We start from the raw sequence: 22,171 nt of genomic DNA, 5'->3' as shown, positions 1-22,171 counted from the left end.
TAATATCAAATTAAGTTATTAAAATTCAAACTGAACATAACTTATAACATAGGCACATTAAACTAATATTTAATTGAAACTCGATTTATTTGATGAGTGCTTATATTAAATCCCGCTCTAAAATTTTGTAATTTTGAAATAATTATAAGGGTATATGTTTTAACATAGGCATATTAATTTTATTATAATAAAATAAAAGATCTAAAATTATAATATTTTTGATCGGGTCGGGTTTGAATCCCAGGCCTAGTTCCTCTGTAAAATTGACTTGTGATCCAATTCCAGAAACATTCCCCTTAATATTATAAAACAAAATTTAATAATATTTATGGAAATCAATTTAATTATAATATTATTAATTATTAAGTTATTACTATGATTCGTACATTTTACTTTTACACTCTGCTCATCCTCTTCTTCTTTGCTCTCCAATGGCCGCCGTTTCTACACTAGAGTCACCAACCTGCTTCCTGAAACCTTCCTCAGACTCTAAGATCCCTCCTTCCATCTCAAAGTTTTCACCTTTTCTTTCGTATTCGGTCTCCATATCTAACAAGACCTTTCACAAGTCCAAGAGTTTGGTGGTCTCTGCTGCAAGTTCTGATAATAAAACCATTGATAGCTGCTTTCCTGCCCCGGCTCCCACTCGCCCGAAGTACACTCTTTGGCCTCCCGTTTAGTTTTGTGTGATAAAATTTGAGTCTTGGTGTGTGTTTCTATTGAAAGAGGAGTTTTTGTGGGAATTTTTTTTTTTTTCAACTGGGTCAGGCTAATTTTTTTGTTTAGAGATTGCATTTGTTGGGTTTTTTTTATGAGTGTTTGATAACAAGTTGGACTAGTTACATTATAAACTCCTGTCATTCTTCAGCTGGATCAATTTAATTCTATGTAATTATATAATGTGTTTGTTGAAAAAAAGGAGAAACTCTGGTCCATGTCTGTATGTTTAAAAGTGTGTATAGCTTGTTCTTTGAGTGGCTCAAGGTTTCTGGTTGACATTGACTTGATGATATATATATATATATATATATATATATTGGGTTATTAGTTATAGATGAGTGTTTATTTGATTGTTCTAATGGTTCAGGCTTGTGTTTAGAGTTTGCATACTGGTTTATGTCTATATGATTGCATGGTTGACAAGTTAATTGTCTATAAGGTAATGCATTGGTTATTTGTTCCTAATTGTGATTCTTCAACTTGGACAGTTTAGTTTTGTGTAAGTATTTGCTGGCTACATGCATATGATTTACATATGCAGTTCTTGAAAACAAATTGTTGATTTGTTTGTTCTTATGCTGTATATCATAAATGTGTTTGTGCTGATGGAGTATGCAAGTAACTCTTTTAGTGACAAAGTTTAGTGCTGATGGGTTCAAGTCCTAGCAAAATTATTCATTTTCTTTATAAATATAAAATACAAATGATATTTTAAATTAAAAAAACCAAACTCGGCCTGGTGGTTCTTCCCCCCTTAAGTTTGAGTCCACTCTTTAAAAAAAATTTATGTTTTTTGTGCTGATGTTAGTCAAATTGTGAAACGAGAGGGTTCCAACTTGGACTTTGGTTCAATCCGGTCCGGGTTTTAAATTATTGATCTTAGATTTTAAACCGTCAAAAATAATCAAGTGATGGCCTAATGTCAGACTTAATCCAATTTTTAACTTGATGCATTGTTTTTCAGTTGTTCCGAGTTCACAATTTCTTTTCATTTCTGAGAACTAAATTCTCAAACAAACAAACAAACAAAATTTCACAAACTTCTACAGATTCCACCTAATTTATAATGGATTAAAAAGAACAGAACCTTGCCTTTATACCATCTGACTTCCGAACCTGAAGCTCTTGTGGATTAAGCTCATACTCAGGAATTTCTCCAGGATTTGCTACAGTCATTGGTGTCTTCCAGGATTTCTAAATTGAAAGCGTATGTGTAAAAAAAACAATTCTGAAACACATAATAATAAACCTCAAACGAAAACAGCAAAATAACATTGTATTTGAATTGAATATAGTTCATATTTTACCGGAAGTGTGGCTCCACGGGCCTTCAAAATATTGTATTGGAGATCGTATTGGAGAGAAAGAGGCATTGCCTAAAGGTCACTGGAGAGGAAGAAGCGACACCTAAAAAATTGAGTCTGAAAAATTGAAAACCTTAGGGGGAAAAATATTGTTTTTTAAAACTTAGGTTAGAGAAAATTGTTAGTTTTTATGGTTTAGGAAGGAAAATTAAATCAAATTTAAGTTTATTTTTTATAATACAGATAAAATGATAATTTTATCCCTAAAACTGTTAATTTTAACTATCCACGAGTAAGTAAACGAGATTTTCAAAGTTAACGGAGGAAATCTTGAGAAAACAGTATACCTTGGCAGGAAATAGTCCTTAAGGCCAAAATTAAAATAGGCCCAAGGACTTGTTGGCACCTAAAGTTTAATGATATTTTCAATTTTTACCTATTAATTTTAAAAATATTAAATATTCACTTATAAATAATTAAAATTAATTAAATTTTATAGATAAAAATCATCATTTATTTAGTAGTATATTAAAATAATAAAATATTCTCTTTTCTCTTTAAAGTTTAAAAAACTAATAATTTTTTTTGGAATTAAACTTTGAAAAGTTATATTTCCTTTTTTAATATTTCAATCTTGTCCTTCCTTTTCTGATGATCGAATTACGACCAAGACTGCGTTCATTCCTTCTTCTTCCTCTGCCACCGATGACAAAGGTTAACAATGAAGAAATGTTGACGCATGACGTGAAGCTGACTTGTGTCTTCGTCTCTGTAGGTGGGCGAAGATGAATCGTTTTCATCCACCTACAAAAACGAAGACACCTTTTGTTGACAATATTCATTCAATGAAAACGTGTGACATTCAATGAACAATGGAGATATCGGGAGAGAGAACGTCGATGACTAAGAAGTCATGGTTCGTCAAAAAGAGGAGAATTTGTCACTTTTCAAACCTTGGGTGGTGTAGAAAAAATTATTAGTTTTTAAACCTAAAAAAGAAAATATGATAATTTTTTATTTTTTTAAATATTTGTATAAACTACAAAAATTAACAGATGAATAAATATTTAAAATTTTTAAACAGATAAAAATTTTGAAAAATATTAAACTTTTGGTGAGAATAAATCCTTTGATGTTAAAAAAAATAAAAATTTCGAACTTTTCCCTACAAACTAAAAAATATAAAATATCATGTTATAGATTATTAAGCTTTAAAAGTTATTTTTTATAACATTTCCGTGATAAATTTAAATCAAATCAAATTTGTTTATATTTGATTGGTAATTTAATTTAATTAAGTCAAATCCAAGATAAATAAATTTTACTTTATAAACTCAATTTATGATTAATACAGAAGTTAAAGGCTATTGTATTTAATGATTTTTTTCTTTTTTTCTAATAATATTTTTATTAATTTTTATTTTAATATTTTTTATTAATTTAAATGAGTCAAATTTAAGTTTTATATGACCAAATCGCCATGAATCTACCTATTTATATTTTAATAATAAAAAAAGAAAAAGAAAAAAAAATGGAAAAAGAAAAAGAGGGGGTATGACAAGGAAGCACTGGCCTTGACCTTTAGCCTTCCTTTCGGCTAAAAAGACGAGGGTTGTTACAAATTTACGGTTTAAAACAATAAACGCCCTGAGTTTTATTCAAAGAACGAATTATCCTCTTGTAATTATAAATACAACAAAAATATCTCCATTAATTATAAATAAATTCAAACATAAGTTCGTTCAAATTTGACTTGACTCGAGTATTAAGTTTAAGTCTATGCTCAAATTTAAGCTATGATAGCTCATTTTTGGCTCTATCGAATTAAACTTACTATCAAATTTGAGCCAATTCAACTAAAATATAACCTTATTATTAATAAGCTTTTCGTACTAACATGAATAATATGATAAATATCTATGAACTGATCATATTATATGTTCTAACAATTAACATAGGGATAGATTTGAGTTAAGCTGATACTGAAATGGTATCATTTTGAGCTCGATCTAATTTGAATTGATAAATAATATTATTGAAAGGTAAATAATATTATTAAAATGATGAATGATATCATTATAAGATAATCAATGTTGTTAGAGGGCAAATGAACCAAACTTCCAAATTAGAGCTCTAATTCGAGTTTAATTCTTATATGCTCGAAAGTAATAGAATATTTTGTTATTTTTTAAATCCATTTGGGTTTGTTATTTTTTAAACCTTAGGGGCTAAAATATAGTTACAGAAAAAGAGGGACATGATGGAGTCATTTACAAGAAATTGCCGAGGCCCATCAATAATTGTCCCAAAAAATTTATCATGATGGGAAATGGGCGCCCATTTAATTTATCACATTGCTTTCATTCCCTTACTTTCCCTTCAAGTCTTGGTTGTCACAATGTCAATACTGAATGGGGGCTTTTTATTTTTAATACTCACTCGGCCTCCTTGATGTTTGAAAAAATATATGAATACCCCTAAACTTGAATTGAAACTATAGTTTAATTTGTTTGTCTTTTATGATGATGTTGTAAACCTCTTTAATTTGACTATTCACTATATTAGTAGTAACGTTTATCTCATCGATAATCATTCCATAATATTGTACACAAATTTAAATCGATTCAAGTTAAATATTATAAATTTAAATCAATCTAATGCTATGCACAAGGGAGGGGTAGTTAATAATCTCTTATATTTACGGGGTTCAGGATGTATTTTTAAACTTTAGGGGAGTCAAGGACAGACAACCTTTTTATTATTATTATTATTATTGGAAAGGTGAGCTGTCCATTACTTCAACTTGTGAAGAAGAGGATCTGGTAGTGTGTGAACTCTAAATATAATAATAAAAATGAATAATTAAAGCTTAAATATTTTAGATTTGATTAGGTGTTTTAAATTTGATTACCTTTGAGGATATGTCGGCACCCCACTCCTCTCCACCTAAATTAAATTATTTTAAAATAAAGTTTAAGCCTTACCTCATTAATCATGAGTCTATATTTTTAGATTTGAGGACCTTATTTTCAGCACCATATAGATCATATCCAATTGTATTTAATCAAAGGTAAATTTGAATTAAATTAAATTTGAATAAAAATTAATTAGAACTTGACTTCAATATCAAATGTCTAGCTCAAGCTTGAGTTAACATCGATGTCATTAGATAAGTTAGCAAAGATGTCAAAATATAAGAAAAAATTTGTCAAAGAATATGAAAGGTTTACGAAGAAAATGAATCTACCAATAATTGTCCCGTGACTGACTTAATAGATATGTTTGGTATTTGATTCCAACCAACTTGACTCAAACATAAATTAGGGTAACTTGTTCGAATAAATACCAAATATATCTTGTTTTTATAAGCACAATACTACTATTTACAGATCAAGAGTTAATTTTAGTAAGTTAATCATGTGGCCATAAAAGTCTGTTATGATATTTCTAAGTTCCACTTTAAAGGAGAAGCTTAGTCAGCAAAATATTCATAAAACATGAACCAAAAGACTTTTACCTAAAAAGGCAGAAAATCTTGATCTTGACAGAGATTTTATAATGAGCATAGTGTTATACCGACATAGAGGTATCACATGAAAACAAGTAATAGAGAGAAATGAGTTGGGATCACATGAGATGTTTAAAGCAGGCAAGCCATTGTCAAGACCAATAGAGTTAGATTTGAAGCAAGTCAGCTTGGTTCAATTTGATTCATACCGAATTCTAACTAAAACTTTAGCTCAATAACTCAACTTGAATCCCCCTCCAACAATACTGTTAATAGTATTTATCCCATTAATAAACTATTTATTCTATTGATAACCCTTTAACGATGTCTCTGATTAGTTCAAACAAGCTTAAACTCTAACTAATCAATATAGATTCAAACCGAGCTTAAACCAACCCATGTTTGGGCTCGACTAGGCTAAAATCTAGCCCTAACCAAGACCAAGTCTGCTTCTCTACTTTGTCTACTAACATACAATAATGTCAATAATATGACTTAATTTTAATTTTCTAAATAAGAATAAATGTACATTTGACTAATCAGAAATCATTTTGCTCAATTTCAATACATGATAGGTTAGATGTATCAAACAATTTCTCATCAAATGATGCACATGGCTATGCAATTCTAAAGTCAATAGAGATGCTATAGGTAGTAGACTTTATGAGAGTTTTTGTTTTCTAAACATGCTTATGAATGAAAACGATTTTGCGAGTGTAATACTTCATAAATTTGGCAATTATATCACAACTGATTAACGTGTCATTATGTGATAATATAATTTCGAATTAAAGATAAAATAAACAATCAGATCATTCAATTATATGATATTACATTAGCCATTTATACTCATCTATTAGTACATGTAGCTTTACTCTTTCATTAAATACTTTTGAAAAAGCAATCTGAAGGCATTTTCAAAAGACAAAGTCTCTGTGAAGCATTTCACCATCTTACAAAAGCAAAATCTAAAATCAACATTATGCATTATTCAAGTTTCCGATCCAATAGTAATCACACAGTGAAAACGCTAAAACATATTATAAAATACCAAAAATACCCTTTGACACATCATCATCAACCAAGGCACAAATGGAAAATCTGAAGAAATGTTAACAATCTCCAACAAAGAGTTTAGAACACGCAAGCCCATCAAACCAAATGCTTTATTTACATTGAGAAGAGCATCTTAAGACAACCAAAATCCAAGTGCTCTGTTGCTTTTAAACAATTTTGCAACATACACAAAAACCACTTTTGTCTCTCATGTTCTAAAGTAGTTCCCTACTAAATCAATGGAAAATGAGAAAGTAGAAACACTAAAACAAGGAACAGATTAAAAAAACTGCATAGTGACCACAAAATTCCACAAGTGGTACGAATAAATTAATAATAAGCACAAAAACCACTCCAATCCAATGACAATAAGAAAAATAAACCAACAAGCAAGTCCTACCAAAGAAGAGCAAAAGAAATAAGATTTCTTGGAAAGAGCCCATACAAATAGATTCATTCTCGTCAGTCCAGAACATTAGCTAATTAAATGACTAACAATTCTAATAAGAGTCCTAGATTAGGAATTAAGACTTAGAAGGTGATTATAAAGATCTATTACAAAATATTACTTGCACAAGATAAGTGTAAAGGTGGGTAAGACGAGGGTTTTCTATTTATTTTCTTCTTCCCATTAGGAATGCATACGAGATAATCAACCTCATCTCTAATATGGTTTATTGATAATTGTTCGTATACTTGTTTGCATCAGATACTGCATATATTAAGTGAATATCTTTAAAGAAGATGATAACGAACTATGACTAAAAGAGTCAATTACCAGAGGAACTAAATATTAAATTAATCCTAGTTCAACACAGAACATTAAAGCAATAGTAAGTTTAACTGTTTAAGTTTCACATATCAAGACTCTAGTAGGCCTCTCAAACCAAAACAAAGGTAGCATCCTTAAAATTAAATATGAATATCATCATCCTTAGTTCCTCATCCATACACAACCAAACTACAAGAAACCGAATTTTAAAGAAAAAGACGACAGAAAACATGACAAAGTTCAACATAAAATGTCTGAGTTTCAAAAGATTTTGATTTTATTGTGGAAGATTAGATCAAACACAAAATTCACTTTACTTTTTTTTTTGTTTTTCCAAATACCAAGAAATAATCTACACTTTCAGCAACAATATTCCCACCAAAAATACACTGAAATTGAATTCTCAAAATAATGATGCACTATACTAGTTAAAACATCATCAATCGCACATAATTCAAATGGCAAAAGTTCAGTAATGTACTAAAGAGTAAAACCAATTAAACAAATACTGAAATCATTTTAAAAAGCTCAAATCAAGAGGATGTTTTATTCTAAGAATAATACAAACAAACATATTGTAACACCCCTCCCCAGAAGTACTACCCACCGAAGGAGAGATGTTACGAATTAATATCCAGAGCGTCTATATATATATTTTTTAAATACTTTAAAATAAACGCATCACTAAAAGTGTTTAGAAATTATTCTAAGAAAACTGAGAGTTTGGAAGCAGACAAAATATGTATATACTTGTATGAAAACTCATCTGAAGGCATCTGAAAATGTGGAGTAATCATATACAACTGTATCATTATCTTAAAAAGGTCTAAAAGTATCAAGAACATGCAACTGCATGCATGTAATACAAACCAAAGATAACCTGCTCTAGTCGGATCTATCTTCGCTGACTTGACCCTGTCTAGCAGCTACCTCGATCATCTATACATGTAATTAGGAAAGAAAAGGAAGTAAGTGATAAAAACACTCAGTAAGGGGAAAGAATCACATAAACTATCTCTTTTCCTGTTCTAACTCACTTTCGAGACTCAACCTTACATCCTAACCTCTATAAGAGATTGATGATATAATCTAGTTCATTCTTTACTATTTGGGTCATATTTTGTCCTATCTGGTGTCTATTTGATACTTTCTGGAAGCTAACTATAGAGATTTGACACTTTTCTAAGCTCGAGCTCTCTTTCTTTCTTTCATTACACTATTTCTGAATCTGAATTAAGCTTTACTGTGAGCATGCTCTACTACGAACGGACCCTACTAGGGGTCTATGTCCTACTACGAAAGTGTCCTACTACGAACATGCCCTACTGCAGGCGGTGTAGTGTAAAGTGCCCCCTCATAGTTTATAACATGCATGCGGGTCTTATATCTTACTAATTTTGCTTCCATCTAAATTTATTCATAACTCACCAGACATTACTTTTGGGACGACCTCTAAATCTTGAGCCCCAAATTCCTTTTCTTGCTTTTCTTTATTTTTCTTTTCTTCTTTTCTTTCTTTTCCTTTCTTTCTTCTTCCTTTCTTTTTTCTCCTCTTTTTCTTTCTTTCTTTCCTGCCCAAAACTACGAAATACTATTCATAAAACAGTCATTTAGCAGGGCAACCTTCTTTTTCATACAATTTAATAGCCCAAACGGTTTCTAATTCATACAAGCTATATATTGTTGAAACGAGGATTCAAAGATCTTTCCAACAAGCTATAATAGCACTCATAATTCAATAGATAAGGTAGTCAAAACGTGAGATAAATTTAGTGGCAAAAACTACCTCCTCTGTTTATTTGGTAAAACAGTCCTTGTGGTTCATGCAATATTTAACAATCCAAATGGTCCCCAATTCATACAAACTACGAAATACTATTCATAAAACAGTCATTTAGCAGGGCAGCCTTCTTTTTCATACAATTTAATAGCCCAAACGGTTTCTAATTCATACAAGCTATATATTGTTGAAACGAGGATTCAAGGATCTTTCCAACAAGCTATAATAGCACTCATAATTCAATAGATAAGGTAGTCAAAACGTGAGATAAATTTAGTGGCAAAAACTACCTCCTTCGTTTATTTGGTAAAACAATCCTTGTGGTTCATGCAATATTTAACAATCCAAATGGTCCCCAATTCATACAAACTATATATCATTGGAAAGAGGATTCAAAGAGCTTTCTAACAAGATATAATAGCACTTATAAATCCTTAGATAAGATAGTCAAAACGTGAGATGAAATTAGTGGCAAAACTGTCTCCTCTGTTTATTTGGTAAAATAGTCCTTTTGGTTCATACAATATTTAACAGTCCAAATGATCTCTAATTCATACAAGTTATATATCATTGGAAAGAGGATTCAAAGAGTTTTCCAACAAGATATAATAGCACTCATAATTCAATAGATAAGACAGTCAAAACATGAGACGAACTCAGTGGTAAAAACTGTAAATATTATACAACTTTCTGCCATAAACAAAATCACACACATAGACATCCCAAATGAACAAAATCACACACATAGACATTCCAAATGGCAAAACAACATTTCTCAACTTCAAAATCATCATTTATAACATAGATCCAAGGAACCAAAAGCCTAAAACATACAACATATCAAGGATGATACCCCTTACCTTGTTTCAAGTCAAATCTTTGCAAGTTGACTTCCTTCTCTTTGTTTTGTTTCCTTTATCACCAAGACCACTTTAAATCAATACCAAAACACACTAACATATTCATATAACATGCATATAAACATAGATAAAAGGGAAAGGAAGGAGATCTTTGGTTACCAAAGCTTCCAAGTGCTTCATTTTCTTTTTCCTTCCTTATTTGTCTTCCAAAAGCCTTCCAAATCACCAACTTTTCTTCAAATTTCCAGCAAAAGCAAGAGGAAAGTTGGCTCCTTATGGAAGAGATGGGAGAGTAATGGAAAAAAGGGTATGAGTTGCCCTTTTTGACTTTCTCTCCATTTATATCCAAGCTTTATCTCTTTTTTTTTCTTTTTGTTTTCTTTATTTCTTTCTATATGTCTATAAATTTATATATATATATCTAAAAACACACACATACATGTTACTATATATATCTATATTTAAAATTGAAAATATTTTCAAACAGGGTCAAAAGACGTAATTACCCCTGGAACATACCCGAGGATATTACACATATAATTCACTCACCTTTTCTAAATAGCGAGAAATAATATACACTATTTGTTACCATATTACCAACAAAGCAAATGAAAACTCAGTTCCCAAATGGTTGATGTAATTTGCTTAGCATTCAGAAAGTAATAAAGAACTAAAGAACAAAACAACCTTACCAACGCTGAAAGCATTTGAAACAATTAAAATCAATCCAAAAATAGACTTGAATCTTATTAACGATAAACAAAATCATTCAAACATCAAACGCATAATAATCTCTTTTACTTTCTCTTCTTAGGAGAAGCAGTCTTGTAACTAGACTTACAAGGCTTTCCCTATGGCGTAAGCGAAGTCCTTCCATGACTACCACTACACTTGCTTCTTCCCTCACCTCCTCCATGAGGATGATCAACTGGATTCATTGCCACTCCTTTAACCACTGGTCTTCACCCAGCCACCTACTCTACCCTGCCTTCCTAAGCTTCTTCGTTTTATGACTCGGGTTTGACACTGAACCAATAGTAGCCTGACACATAGTATCAATCAATTTCTAATCCCCCGAAGGCAGCCTCACCAAATAGTACCTTCTAGTGGGCTCTTTCAAAATCTTGGCTGAAGTGCCCGCAGAGTGAACCAACTTCCCTCTTTGACCTGGTTTCACCTCAATGTTGTGAATAATTATGCCGATTCGCATTGTGGCGAGCGGCATACAACTTCTAATTTGAGAGTTTATGTCGAGGTGGGCCATATAATTCGTTATTTTTTCTTTCACTGATTGGGTTTCTATGAAAATATTGAAAATTTAAAATCTTTTGTCCTGAATGCCATTTTTCAGAGATAGGATTTTTATGAATACAAAATGATTCAAATTACCTGAGGAGAAAGAGCGAAGAGTGTTGGAGGGAGGAAGAAACTTGGAGATAAGAGAAAAAGCTGAGCGAAATCTGTAGAGCGCCATGTCTATCTTCAATCTTTGCGTTTCTTCGTGTGAGCTTTTAGGGTTGAGCGTTTTGAACTCTTCTGCAAATCATGATGTCATTTTCAGAAGACGAAATCGGTGTCATTATAGTCATAGAATAAGGACTTACGAAGGTCGTCTAACTAGTTTGAGAAATATGGGGGAGGTCAGGTTATTCAAAGATATATTAAGTAAATATCTTTATCAAATGAATATCTTTAAAGAAGATGATAACGAACTATGACTAAAAGAGTCAACTACCAGAAGAACTAAATGTTAAATTAATCCTAGTTCAACACAGGACATTAAAGCAACAGTTAGTTTAACTGTTTAAGTTTCACATACCAAGACTCTAGTAGGCCTCTCAAACCAAAATAAAGGTAGCATCCTTAAAATTCAGTATGAATATCATCATCCTTAGTTCCTCATCCATATACAGCTAAACTACAAGAAACCAAATTTTAAAGAAAAAGACAATAGAAAACATGACAAAGTTCAACATAAAATGTTTGAGATTCAAAAGATTTTGATGTTATTGTGGTAGATCAGATCAAATACAAAATTTACTCTATTTTTTTTTTTCCAAATACCAAGAGATAATCTACACTTTGAGCAATAATATTCTCGCCAAAAATACACCGAAACTGAATTCTAAAAATAATGATGCACTATACTAGTTAAAACATCATCAATCGCACACAATTCAAATGGCAAAAGTTCAGTAATGTACTAAAGAGTCAAACCAATTAAACAAATACTGAAATCATTTTTAAAAGCTCAAATCAAAAGGATGTTTTATTTTATAAGAATAAACAAACAAACATATAATTCACTCTCCTTTTCTAAATAGCCATAAATAATGTACACTATTTGTTACCATATTACCAACAAAGCAAATGCAAACTCATTTCCCAAATGGTTGACGTAATTTGCTTAGTATTAAGAAAACAATAAGGAACTAAAGAACAAAACAACCTTACCAACACTGGAAGCATTTGAAACAATTAAAATCAATCCAAAAATAGACTTGAATCTTATTAACGATAAACAAAATCATTCAAACTCAAACGCATAATAATCCCCCTTACTTTCTCTTCTTAGGAGAAACAGTCTTGTAACCTGACTTACAAGGTTTTCCCCTTGGCGTAAGCGAAGTCCTTCCATGACTACCACTACTCCAGGTTCCTCCGTCACCTATTCCATGAGGATGATCAACTGGATTCATTGCCATTCCTTTGACCACTGGTCTTCGCCCCAACCACCTGCTCTGCCCCGCCTTCCTAAGCTTCTTCGTGTTATGACTCGGGTTTGATACTGAACCAATCATAGCCTGGCATTTAGTATCAATCAATTTCTCATCCTTCAAAGGCAGCATCACCAAAAAGTACCTTCCAATGGGGTCCTTCAAAAGCTTGGCTGAAGTACCCGTCGACCGAACCAGCTTCCCCCCTTAACCTGGGTTGACCTCTATGTTGTGAATAATTGTGTCGATTTGCATTGCGATGAGCGGCATACAACTTCCAATTTGTGAGTTTATGTCGAGGTGGGCTATATAATTCATTATTTTCTTTTTCACTGATTAGGTTTCTGTGAAAATATTGAAAATTTAAAATCTTTTGTCCCGGATGCCATTTTTCAAAGATTGGATTTTTATGAGTACAAAATGATTCAGATTACCTGACGAGAAAGAGCGGAGAGTGTTGGAGGGAGGAAGAAACTTGGAGATGAGAGAAGAAGCTGAGCGAAATCTGTAGAGCGCCATGTCTATCTTCAACCTTTGCGTTTCCTCGTGTGAGCTTTTAGGGTTGAGCGTTTTGAACTCTCTTGCAAATCATGATATCATTTTCGGAAGACAAAAATGGTGCCGTTATAGTCATAGAATAAGGACTTACGGAGGCCGTCTAACTAGTTTGAAAAATCTGAGGGAGGTCAGGTTATTCAAGGAAATATTAAGTGAATATCTTTATTAAATGAATATCTTTAAAGAAGATGATAACGGACTATGACTAAAAGAGTCAATTACCAGATGAACTAAATGTTAAATTAATTCTAGTTCAACACAGGACATTAAAGCAACAGTTAGTTTAACTGTTTAAGTTTCACATATCGAGACCCTAGTAGGCCTCTCAAACCAAAACAAAGGTAACATCCTTAAAATTAAGTATGAATATCATCATCCTTAGTTCCTCATCCATGCACAACCAAACTACAAGAAACCGAATTTTAAAGAAAAAGACGACAGAAAACATGATAAAGTTCAACATAAAATGTCTGAGATTCAAAAGATTTTGATCTTATTGTGAAAGATCAGATCAAACACAAAATTCACTCTAATTTTTTTTTTGTTTTTCCAAATACTAAGAAAATAATCTGCACTTTGAGCAACAGTATTCCCACAAAAAATACACCAAAACTGAATTCTCAAAATAATGATGCACTATACTAGTTAAAACATCATCAATCGCACACAATTGAAATGACAAAAGTTCAGTAATGTACTAAAAAGTAAAACCAATTAAACAAATACTGAAATCATTTTAAAAGCTCAAATCAAGAGGATGTTTTATTCTAAAAATAATACAAACAAACATATAATTCGCTCTCCTTTTCTAAATAGCTAGAAATAATGTATACTATTTGTTACCATATTACCAACAAAGCAAATGAAAACTCAGTTCTCAAATGGTTGACGTAATTTGCTTAGTACTCAGAAAGCAATAAGGAACTAAAGAACAAAACAACCTTACCAACGCTGGAAGCATTTGAAACAATTAAAATCTATCCAAAAATAGACTTGAATCTTATTAACGATAAACAAAATCATTCAAACATCAAACGCATAATAATCTCCTTTACTTTCTCTTCTTAGGAGAAGCAGTCTTGTAACTAGACTTACAAGGCTTTCCCCATGGCGTAAGCGAAGTCCTTCCATGACTACCACTATTCTTGCTTCTTCCCTCACCTCTTTCATAAGGATGATCAACTAGATTCATTGCCACTCCTTTAACCACTGGTCTTCCCCTGAGCCACATGCTCTGTCGAGCCTTCCTAAGCTTCTTCGTCTCATGGCTCGGGTTTGACACTAAACCAATCGTAGCTCGGCACGTAGTATCAATCAATTTCTCATCCCCCGAAAGCAGCCTCACCAAAAAGTACCTTCCAGTGGGGTCCTTCAAAATCTTGGCTAAAATGCCCACTGAGCGAACCAGTTTCCCCCCTTGACCTGGGTTGACTTCAATGTTGTGAATAATTGTGTTGATTCGCATTGCGGCGAGTGGCATACAACTTCCAATTTCTGAGTTTATGTCGAGGTGGGCCATATAATTCATTATTTTCTCTTTCACTGATTGGATTTCTGTGAAAATATTGAAAATTTAAAATCATTTGTCCCAGATGCCATTTTTGAAAGATTGGATTTTTATGAATACAAAATTATTCAAATTACCTGAGGAGAAAGAGCAGAGAGTGTTGGAGGGAGGAAAAAACTTGAAGATGAGAGAAGAAGCTAAGCGAAATCTACAGAGCGCCATGTCTATCTTCAATCTTTGCGTTTCTTTGCGTGAGCTTTTAAGGTTGAAGTGGTAGTCCAAAGATGGGGCCCAAAACTTTGAGGAGAGGGGCGTGTAGGAGTGTCGGAGTAACTAGCGGCCCGGATCGGAGCGACGGAGGAGACGGTGGGTGTCTACATGGAGGTGTAGCGGAGTGGGGTTTATGTTAAGAAGAAGAGAAGAAGAGGCATACGGTCTATAATGGTTAACATTTGAGTAGATGAAATGTTAAGCTCGTTAAATGTTTATGTAGACGGTCTATAATGGTTAAAGGGCCAATAGTTGTCGTTATCACCTTATCGGTACTAGCCCAACTCGACAATTTTCTCTTATTGACTGTTACAAGCTCGATTTTGACTGGGATGTATAGGGTTGTGCTACGCTATTTTCTTGTAACTAGACTTGCAAGGCTTTCCCCATGGCGTTAGCGAATTCCTTCCATGACTACCACTGCTCTTGCTTCTTCCCTCATCTCTTCCATGAGGATGATTAACTAGATTCATTGACATTCCTCTAACCACTGGTCTTCACCCCAGCCACCTGCTCTTCCCTGCCTTCCTAAGCTTCTTCGTCTTATGACTCGGGTTTGACACTGAACCAATCGTAGCCTGGCACTTTGTATCACTCAATTTCTCATCCCCCGAAGGCAGCATCACCAAAAAATACCTTCCAATGGGGTCTTTCAAAATCTTGGCTGAAGTGCCCGTCGAGCGAACCAGCTTCCCCCCTTAACCTGGGTTGACCTCTATGTTGTGAAAAATTGTGTCGACTCGCATTGCGATGAGCGACATACAACTTCCAATTTGTGAGTTTCTGTCGAGGTGGGCCATATAATTCATTATTTTCTTTTTCACTGATTGGATTTCTAAGAAAATATTGAAAATTTAAAATCATTTGTCCCAGATGCCATTTTTGAAAGATTGGATTTTTATGAATACAAAATTATTCAAATTACCTGAGGAGAAAGAGCAGAGAGTGTTGGAGGGAGGAAGAAACTTGAAGATGAGAGAAGAAGCTAAGCGAAATCTACAGAGCACCATGTCTATCTTCAATCTTTGCGTTTCTTTGTGTGAGCTTTTGAGGTTGAAGTGGTAGTCCAAAGGTGGGGCCCAAAACTTTGAGGAGAGGGGCGTGTAGGAGTGTCGGAGTAACTAGCGACCCGGATCGGAGCGACGGAGGAGACGGTGGGTGTCTACGCGGAGGTGTAGCGGAGTGGGGTTTATGTTAAGAAGAAGAGAAGAAGAGGCAGCCGGTCTATAATGGTTAACATTTGAGTAGATGAAATGTTAAGCTCGTTAAATGTTTATGTAGACGGTCTATAATGGTTAAAGGGCCAATAGTTGCCGTTATCACCTTATCGGTACTAGCCCAACCCGACAATTTTCTCTTATTGACTGTTACAAGCCCGATTTTGACTGGGATGTATAGGGTTGTGCTACGCTATTTTCTTGTAACTAGACTTGCAAGGCTTTCCCCATGGCGTTAGCGAAGTCCTTCCATGACTACCACTGCTCTTGCTTCTTCCCTCATCTCTTCCATGAGGATGATTAACTAGATTCATTGACACTCCTCTAACCACTGGTCTTCACCCCAGCCACCTGCTCTTCCCTGCCTTCCTAAGCTTCTTCGTCTTATGACTCGGGTTTGACACTGAACCAATCGTAGCCCGGCACTTTGTATCACTTAATCTCTCATCCCCCGAAGGCAGCATCACCAAAAAATACCTTCCAATGGGGTCTTTCAACGTCTTGGATGAAGTGCCTGTCGAGCGAACCAGCTTCCCCCCTTAACCTGGTTTGACCTCTATGTTGTGAATAATTGTGTCGATTTGCATTGCGATGAGCGGCATACAACTTCCAATTTGTGAGTTTATGTCGAGGTGGGCTATATAATTCATTATTTTCTTTTTCACTGATTGGGTTTCTGTGAAAATATTGAAAATTTAAAATCTTTTGTCCCGGATGCCATTTTTCAAAGATTGGATTTTTATGAGTACAAAATGATTCAGATTACATGACGAGAAAGAGCGGAGAGTGTTGGAGGGAGGAAGAAACTTAGAGATGAGAGAAGAAGCTAAGCGAAATCTGTAGAGCACCATGTCTATCTTCAATCTTTGCGTTTCCTCGTGTGAGCTTTTAGGGTTGAGCGTTTTGAACTCTCTTGCAAATCATGATGTCATTTTCGGAAGACAAAAATGGTGTCGTTATAGTCGTAGAATAAGGACTTACGGAGGCCGTCTAACTAGTCTGAAAAATCTGGGGGCGGTCAGGTTATTCAAAGAAATAATAAGTGAATATCTTTATTAAATGAATATCTTTAAAGAAGATGATAATGAACTATGACTAAAAGAGTCAATTACCAGATGAACTAAATGTTAAATTAATTCTAGTTCAATACAGGACATTAAAGCAACAGTTAGTTTAACTGTTTAAGTTTCACATATCGAGACCCTAGTAGGCCTCTCAAACCAAAACAAAGGTAACATCCTTAAAATTAAGTATGAATATCATCATCCTTAGTTCCTCATCCATGCACAACCAAACTACAAGAAACCGAATTTTAAAGAAAAAGACGACAGAAAACATGATAAAGTTCAACATAAAATGTCTGAGATTCAAAAGATTTTGATCTTATTGTGGAAGATCAGATCAAAAACAAAATTCACTCTAATTTTTTTTTTGTTTTTCCAAATGCTAAGAAAATAATCTGCACTTTGAGCAACAGTATTCCCACAAAAAATACACCAAAACTGAATTCTCAAAATAATGATGCACTATACTAGTTAAAACATCATCAATCGCACACAATTGAAATGACAAAAGTTCAGTAATGTACTAAAGAGTAAAACCAATTAAACAAATACTGAAATAATTTTAAAAGCTCAAATCAAGAGGATGTTTTATTCTAAAAATAATACAAACAAACATATAATTCGCTCTCCTTTTCTAAATAGCCAGAAATAATGTATACTATTTGTTACCATATTACCAACAAAGCAAATGAAAACTCAGTTCTCAAATGGTTGACGTAATTTGCTTAGTACTCAGAAAGCAATAAGGAACTAAAGAACAAAACAACCTTACCAACGCTGGAAGCATTTGAAACAATTAAAATCTATCCAAAAATAGACTTGAATCTTATTAACGATAAACAAAATCATTCAAACATCAAACGCATAATAATCTCTTTTACTTTCTCTTCTTAGGAGAAGCAGTCTTGTAACTAGACTTGCAAGGCTTTCCCCATGGCGTAAGCGAAGTCCTTCCATGACTACCACTACTCTTGCTTCTTCCCTTACCTCCTTCATAAGGATGATCAACTAGATTCATTGCCACTCTTCTAACCACTGGTCTTCCTCTGAGCCACATGCTCTGTCGAGCCTTCCTAAGCTTCTTCGTCTTATGACTTGGGTTTGACACTAAACCAATCGTAGCTTGGCACTTAGTATCAATCAATTTCTCATCCCCCGAAGGCAGCCTCAGCAAAAAGTACCTTCCAGTGGGGTACTTCAAAATCTTGGCTGAAGTGCCCGCCGAGCGAACCAGTTTCCCCCCTTAACCTGGGTTGACCTCAATGTTATGAATAATTGTGTTGATTCGCATTGCGGCGAGTGGCATACAACTTCCAATTTGTGAGTTTATGTCGAGGTGGGCCATATAATTCATTATTTTCTCTTTCACTAATTGGATTTCTGTGAAAATATTAAAAATTTAAAATCTTTTGTCCCGGATGCCATTTTTGAAAGATTGGATTTTTATGAATACAAAATTATTCAAATTACCTACGGAGAAAGAGCGGAGAGTGTTGGAGGGAGGAAGAAACTTGAAGATGAAAGAAAAAGCTGAGCGAAATCTACAGAGCGCCATGTCTATCTTCAATCTTTGCGTTTCTTTGTGTGAGCTTTTAAGGTTGAAGTGGTAGTCCAAAGGTAGGGCCCAAAACTGTGAGGAGAGGGGCATGCAGAAGTGTCAGAGTAACTAGCGGCCCGGAGTGGAGCGACGGAGGAGACGGTGGGTGTTTACGCGGAGGTGTAGCGGAGTGGGGTTTATGTTAAGAAGAAGAGAAGAAGAGGCAGACGGCCTATAATGGTTAACATTTGAGTAGATGAAATGTTAAGCTCGTTAAATGTTTATGTAGACGGTCTATAATGGTTAACGGGCCAATAGTTGTCGTTTTCACCTTATTGGTACTATCCCAACCTGACAATTTTCTCTTATTGACTGTTACAAGCCCGATTTTAACTAGGATGTATTGGGTTATGCTACGCTATTTTCTTGTAACAAGACTTGCAAGACTTTCCCCATGGCGTAAGCGAAGTCCTTCCATGACTACCACTACTCTTGCTTCTTCCCTCACCTCCTCCATGAGGATGATCAACTGGATTCATTGACACTCCTCTAACCACTGGTCTTTACCCCAACCACCTGCTCTTCCCTGCCTTCCTAAGCTTCTTCGTCTTATGACTCGGGTTTGACACTGAACCAATCGTAGCCTGGCACTTTGTATCACTCAATTTCTCATCCCCCGAAGGTAGCATCACCAAAAAGTACCTTCCAATGGGGTCCTTCAAAATCTTGGCTGAAGTGCCCGCCGAGCGAACCAACTTCCCCCCTTAACTTGGGTTGACCTCTATGTTGTGAATAATTGTGTCGATTAGCATTGCGATGAGCGGCATACAACTTCCAATTTGTGAGTTTATGTCGAGATGGGCCATATAATTCATTATTTTCTTTTTCACTGATTGGGTTTCTGTGAAAATATTGAAAATTTAAAATCTTTTGTCCCGGATGTCATTTTTCAAAGATTGGATTTTTCTGAGTATAAAGTGATTCAGATTACCTGACGAGAAAGAGCGGAGAGTGTTGGAGGGAGGAAGAAACTTGGAGATGAGAGAAGAAGCTGAGCGAAATCTGCAGAGCGCCATGTCTATCTTCAATCTTTGTTTTTCCTCGTGTGAGCTTTTAGGGTTGAGCGTTTTGAACTCTCTTGCAAATCATGATGTCATTTTCGGAAGACAAAAATGGTGTGGTTATAGTCGTAGAATAAGGACTTACGGAGGCCGTCTAACTAGTTTGAAAAATCTGGGGGAGGTCAGGTTATTCAAGGAAATATTAAGTGAATATCTTTATTAAATGAATATCTTTAAAGAAGATGATAACGAACTATGACTAAAAGAGTCAATTACCAGATGAACTAAATGTTAAATTAATTCTAGTTCAACACAGGACATTAAAGCAACAGTTAGTTTAACTGTTTAAGTTTCACATATCGAGACCCTAGTAGGCCTCTCAAACCAAAACAAAGGTAACATCCTTAAAATTAAGTATGAATATCATCATCCTTAGTTCCTCATCCATGCACAACCAAACTACAAGAAACCGAATTTTAAAGAAAAAGACGACAAAAAACATGATAAAGTTAAACATAAAATGTCTGAGATTCAAAAGATTTTGATCTTATTGTGGAAGATCATATCAAACATAAAATTCACTCTACTTTTTTTTTTGTTTTTCCAAATACTAAGAAAATAATCTGCACTTTGAGCAACAGTATTCCCACAAAAAATACACCAAAACTGAATTCTCAAAATAATGATGCACTATACTAGTTAAAACATCATCAATCGCACACAATTGAAATGACAAAAGTTCAGTAATGTACTAAAGAGTAAAACCAATTAAACAAATACTGAAATAATTTTAAAAGCTCAAATCAAGAGGATGTTTTATTCTAAAAATAATACAAACAAACATATAATTCGCTCTCCTTTTCTAAATAGCCAGAAATAATGTATACTATTTGTTACCATATTACCAACAAAGCAAATGAAAACTCAGTTCTCAAATGGTTGACGTAATTTGCTTAGTACTCAAAAAGCAATAAGGAACTAAAGAACAAAACAACCTTACCAACGCTGGAAGCATTTGAAACAATTAAAATCTATCCAAAAATAGACTTGAATCTTATTAACGATAAACAAAATCATTCAAACATCAAACGCATAATAATCTCCTTTACTTTCTCTTCTTAGGAGAAGTAGTCTTGTAACTAGACTTGCAAGGGTTTCCCCATGGCGTAAGCGAAGTCCTTCCAGGACTACCACTACTCTTACTTCTTCCCTCACCTCCTTCATAAGGATGATCAACTAGATTCATTGCCACTCCTCTAACCACTGGTCTTCCCTTGAGCCACATGCTCTGTCGAGCCTTCCTAAGCTTCTTCGTCTTATGACTCGGGTTTGACACTAAACCAATCATAGCTCGACACTTAGTATCAATTAATTTCTCATCCCCCGAAGGCAGCCTCACCAAAAAGTACCTTCCAATGGGGTCTTTCAAAATCTTGGCTGAAGTGCCCGCCGAGCGAACCAGTTTCCCCCCTTGACCTGGGTTGACCTCAATGTTGTGAATAATTTTGTTGATTCGTATTGCGGCGAGTGGCATACAACTTCCAATTTGTGAGTTTATGTCGAGGTGGGCCATATAATTCATTATTTTCTCTTTCACTAATTGGATTTCTGTGAAAATATTGAAAATTTAAAATCTTTTGTCCCGAATGCCATTTTTGAAAGATTGGATTTTTATGAATACAAAATTATTCAAATTACCTGAGGAGAAAGAGCAGAGAGTGTTGGAGGGAGGAAGAAAGTTGAAGATGAGAGAAGAAGCTGAGTGAAATCTGCAGAGCGCCATGTCTATCTTCAATCTTTGCGTTTCTTTGTGTGAGCTTTTAAGGTTGAAGTGGTAGTCCAAAGGTAGGGCCCAAAACTGTGAGGAGAGGGGCATGCAGGAGTGTCGGAGTAACTAGCGGCCCGGAGCGGAGTGACGGAGGAGACGGTGGGTGTAGCGGAATGGGGTTTATGTTAAAAAGAAGAGAAGAAGAGGCAGACGGTCTATAATGGTTAACATTTGAGTAGATGAAATGTTAAGCTCGTTAAATATTTATGTAGACGGTCTATAATGGTTAACGGGCCAATAGTTACCATTATCACCTTATCGGTACTAGCCCAACCCGACAATTTTCTCTTATTGACTGTTACAAGCCCGATTTTAACTGGGATGTATTGGGTTGTGCTACGCTATTTTCTTGTAACTAGACTTGCAAGACTTTCCCCATGGCGTAAGCGAAGTCCTTCCATGACTACCATTA

At 34.4% G+C, this 22,171-nt stretch overlaps 2 protein-coding genes, 1 long non-coding RNA gene and 3 pseudogenes across 3 annotated transcripts; all 6 read right to left on the bottom strand.

The window, feature by feature from the left end:
* Positions 1 to 1,648: 1,648 nt before the first annotated feature.
* Positions 1,649 to 2,497, bottom strand: LOC123221007. Its single transcript, XR_006503193.1, has 2 exons — positions 2,028 to 2,497; positions 1,649 to 1,914 (listed from the first exon to the last, which is right to left on the bottom strand). It is a non-coding gene; the product is annotated as an uncharacterized LOC123221007 (long non-coding RNA).
* Positions 2,498 to 12,478: 9,981 nt separating this feature from the next.
* On the bottom strand, positions 12,479 to 13,236 carry LOC123220799 (annotated as a pseudogene).
* Positions 13,237 to 14,138: 902 nt separating this feature from the next.
* LOC123220798 (60S ribosomal protein L2, mitochondrial-like) lies at positions 14,139 to 15,004 on the bottom strand. Its single transcript, XM_044643383.1, has 2 exons — positions 14,920 to 15,004; positions 14,139 to 14,829 (listed from the first exon to the last, which is right to left on the bottom strand). The coding sequence occupies exons 1-2, from the start codon at positions 15,002 to 15,004 to the stop codon at positions 14,327 to 14,329; spliced, it is 588 nt and encodes a 195-aa protein (XP_044499318.1). The 3' UTR covers positions 14,139 to 14,326.
* Positions 15,005 to 18,189: 3,185 nt separating this feature from the next.
* Positions 18,190 to 18,678, bottom strand: LOC123220796 (annotated as a pseudogene).
* A 605-nt stretch (positions 18,679 to 19,283) lies between these two features.
* LOC123220795 lies at positions 19,284 to 20,946 on the bottom strand (annotated as a pseudogene).
* On the bottom strand, positions 20,763 to 21,504 carry LOC123220794 (60S ribosomal protein L2, mitochondrial-like). The gene has a single exon (XM_044643382.1). It carries the CDS (start codon positions 21,502 to 21,504, stop codon positions 21,037 to 21,039), a length of 468 nt encoding a protein of 155 aa, XP_044499317.1. The 3' UTR covers positions 20,763 to 21,036.
* Positions 21,505 to 22,171: the final 667 nt, after the last annotated feature.

This window comes from Mangifera indica, chromosome 7 (assembly GCF_011075055.1).
Source record: "Mangifera indica cultivar Alphonso chromosome 7, CATAS_Mindica_2.1, whole genome shotgun sequence".
Classification (NCBI taxonomy): Eukaryota; Viridiplantae; Streptophyta; class Magnoliopsida; order Sapindales; family Anacardiaceae; genus Mangifera; species Mangifera indica.
The sequence above is the reverse complement of the archived record's forward strand: the minus strand, read 5'-3'. Positions and strand labels throughout refer to the sequence as shown.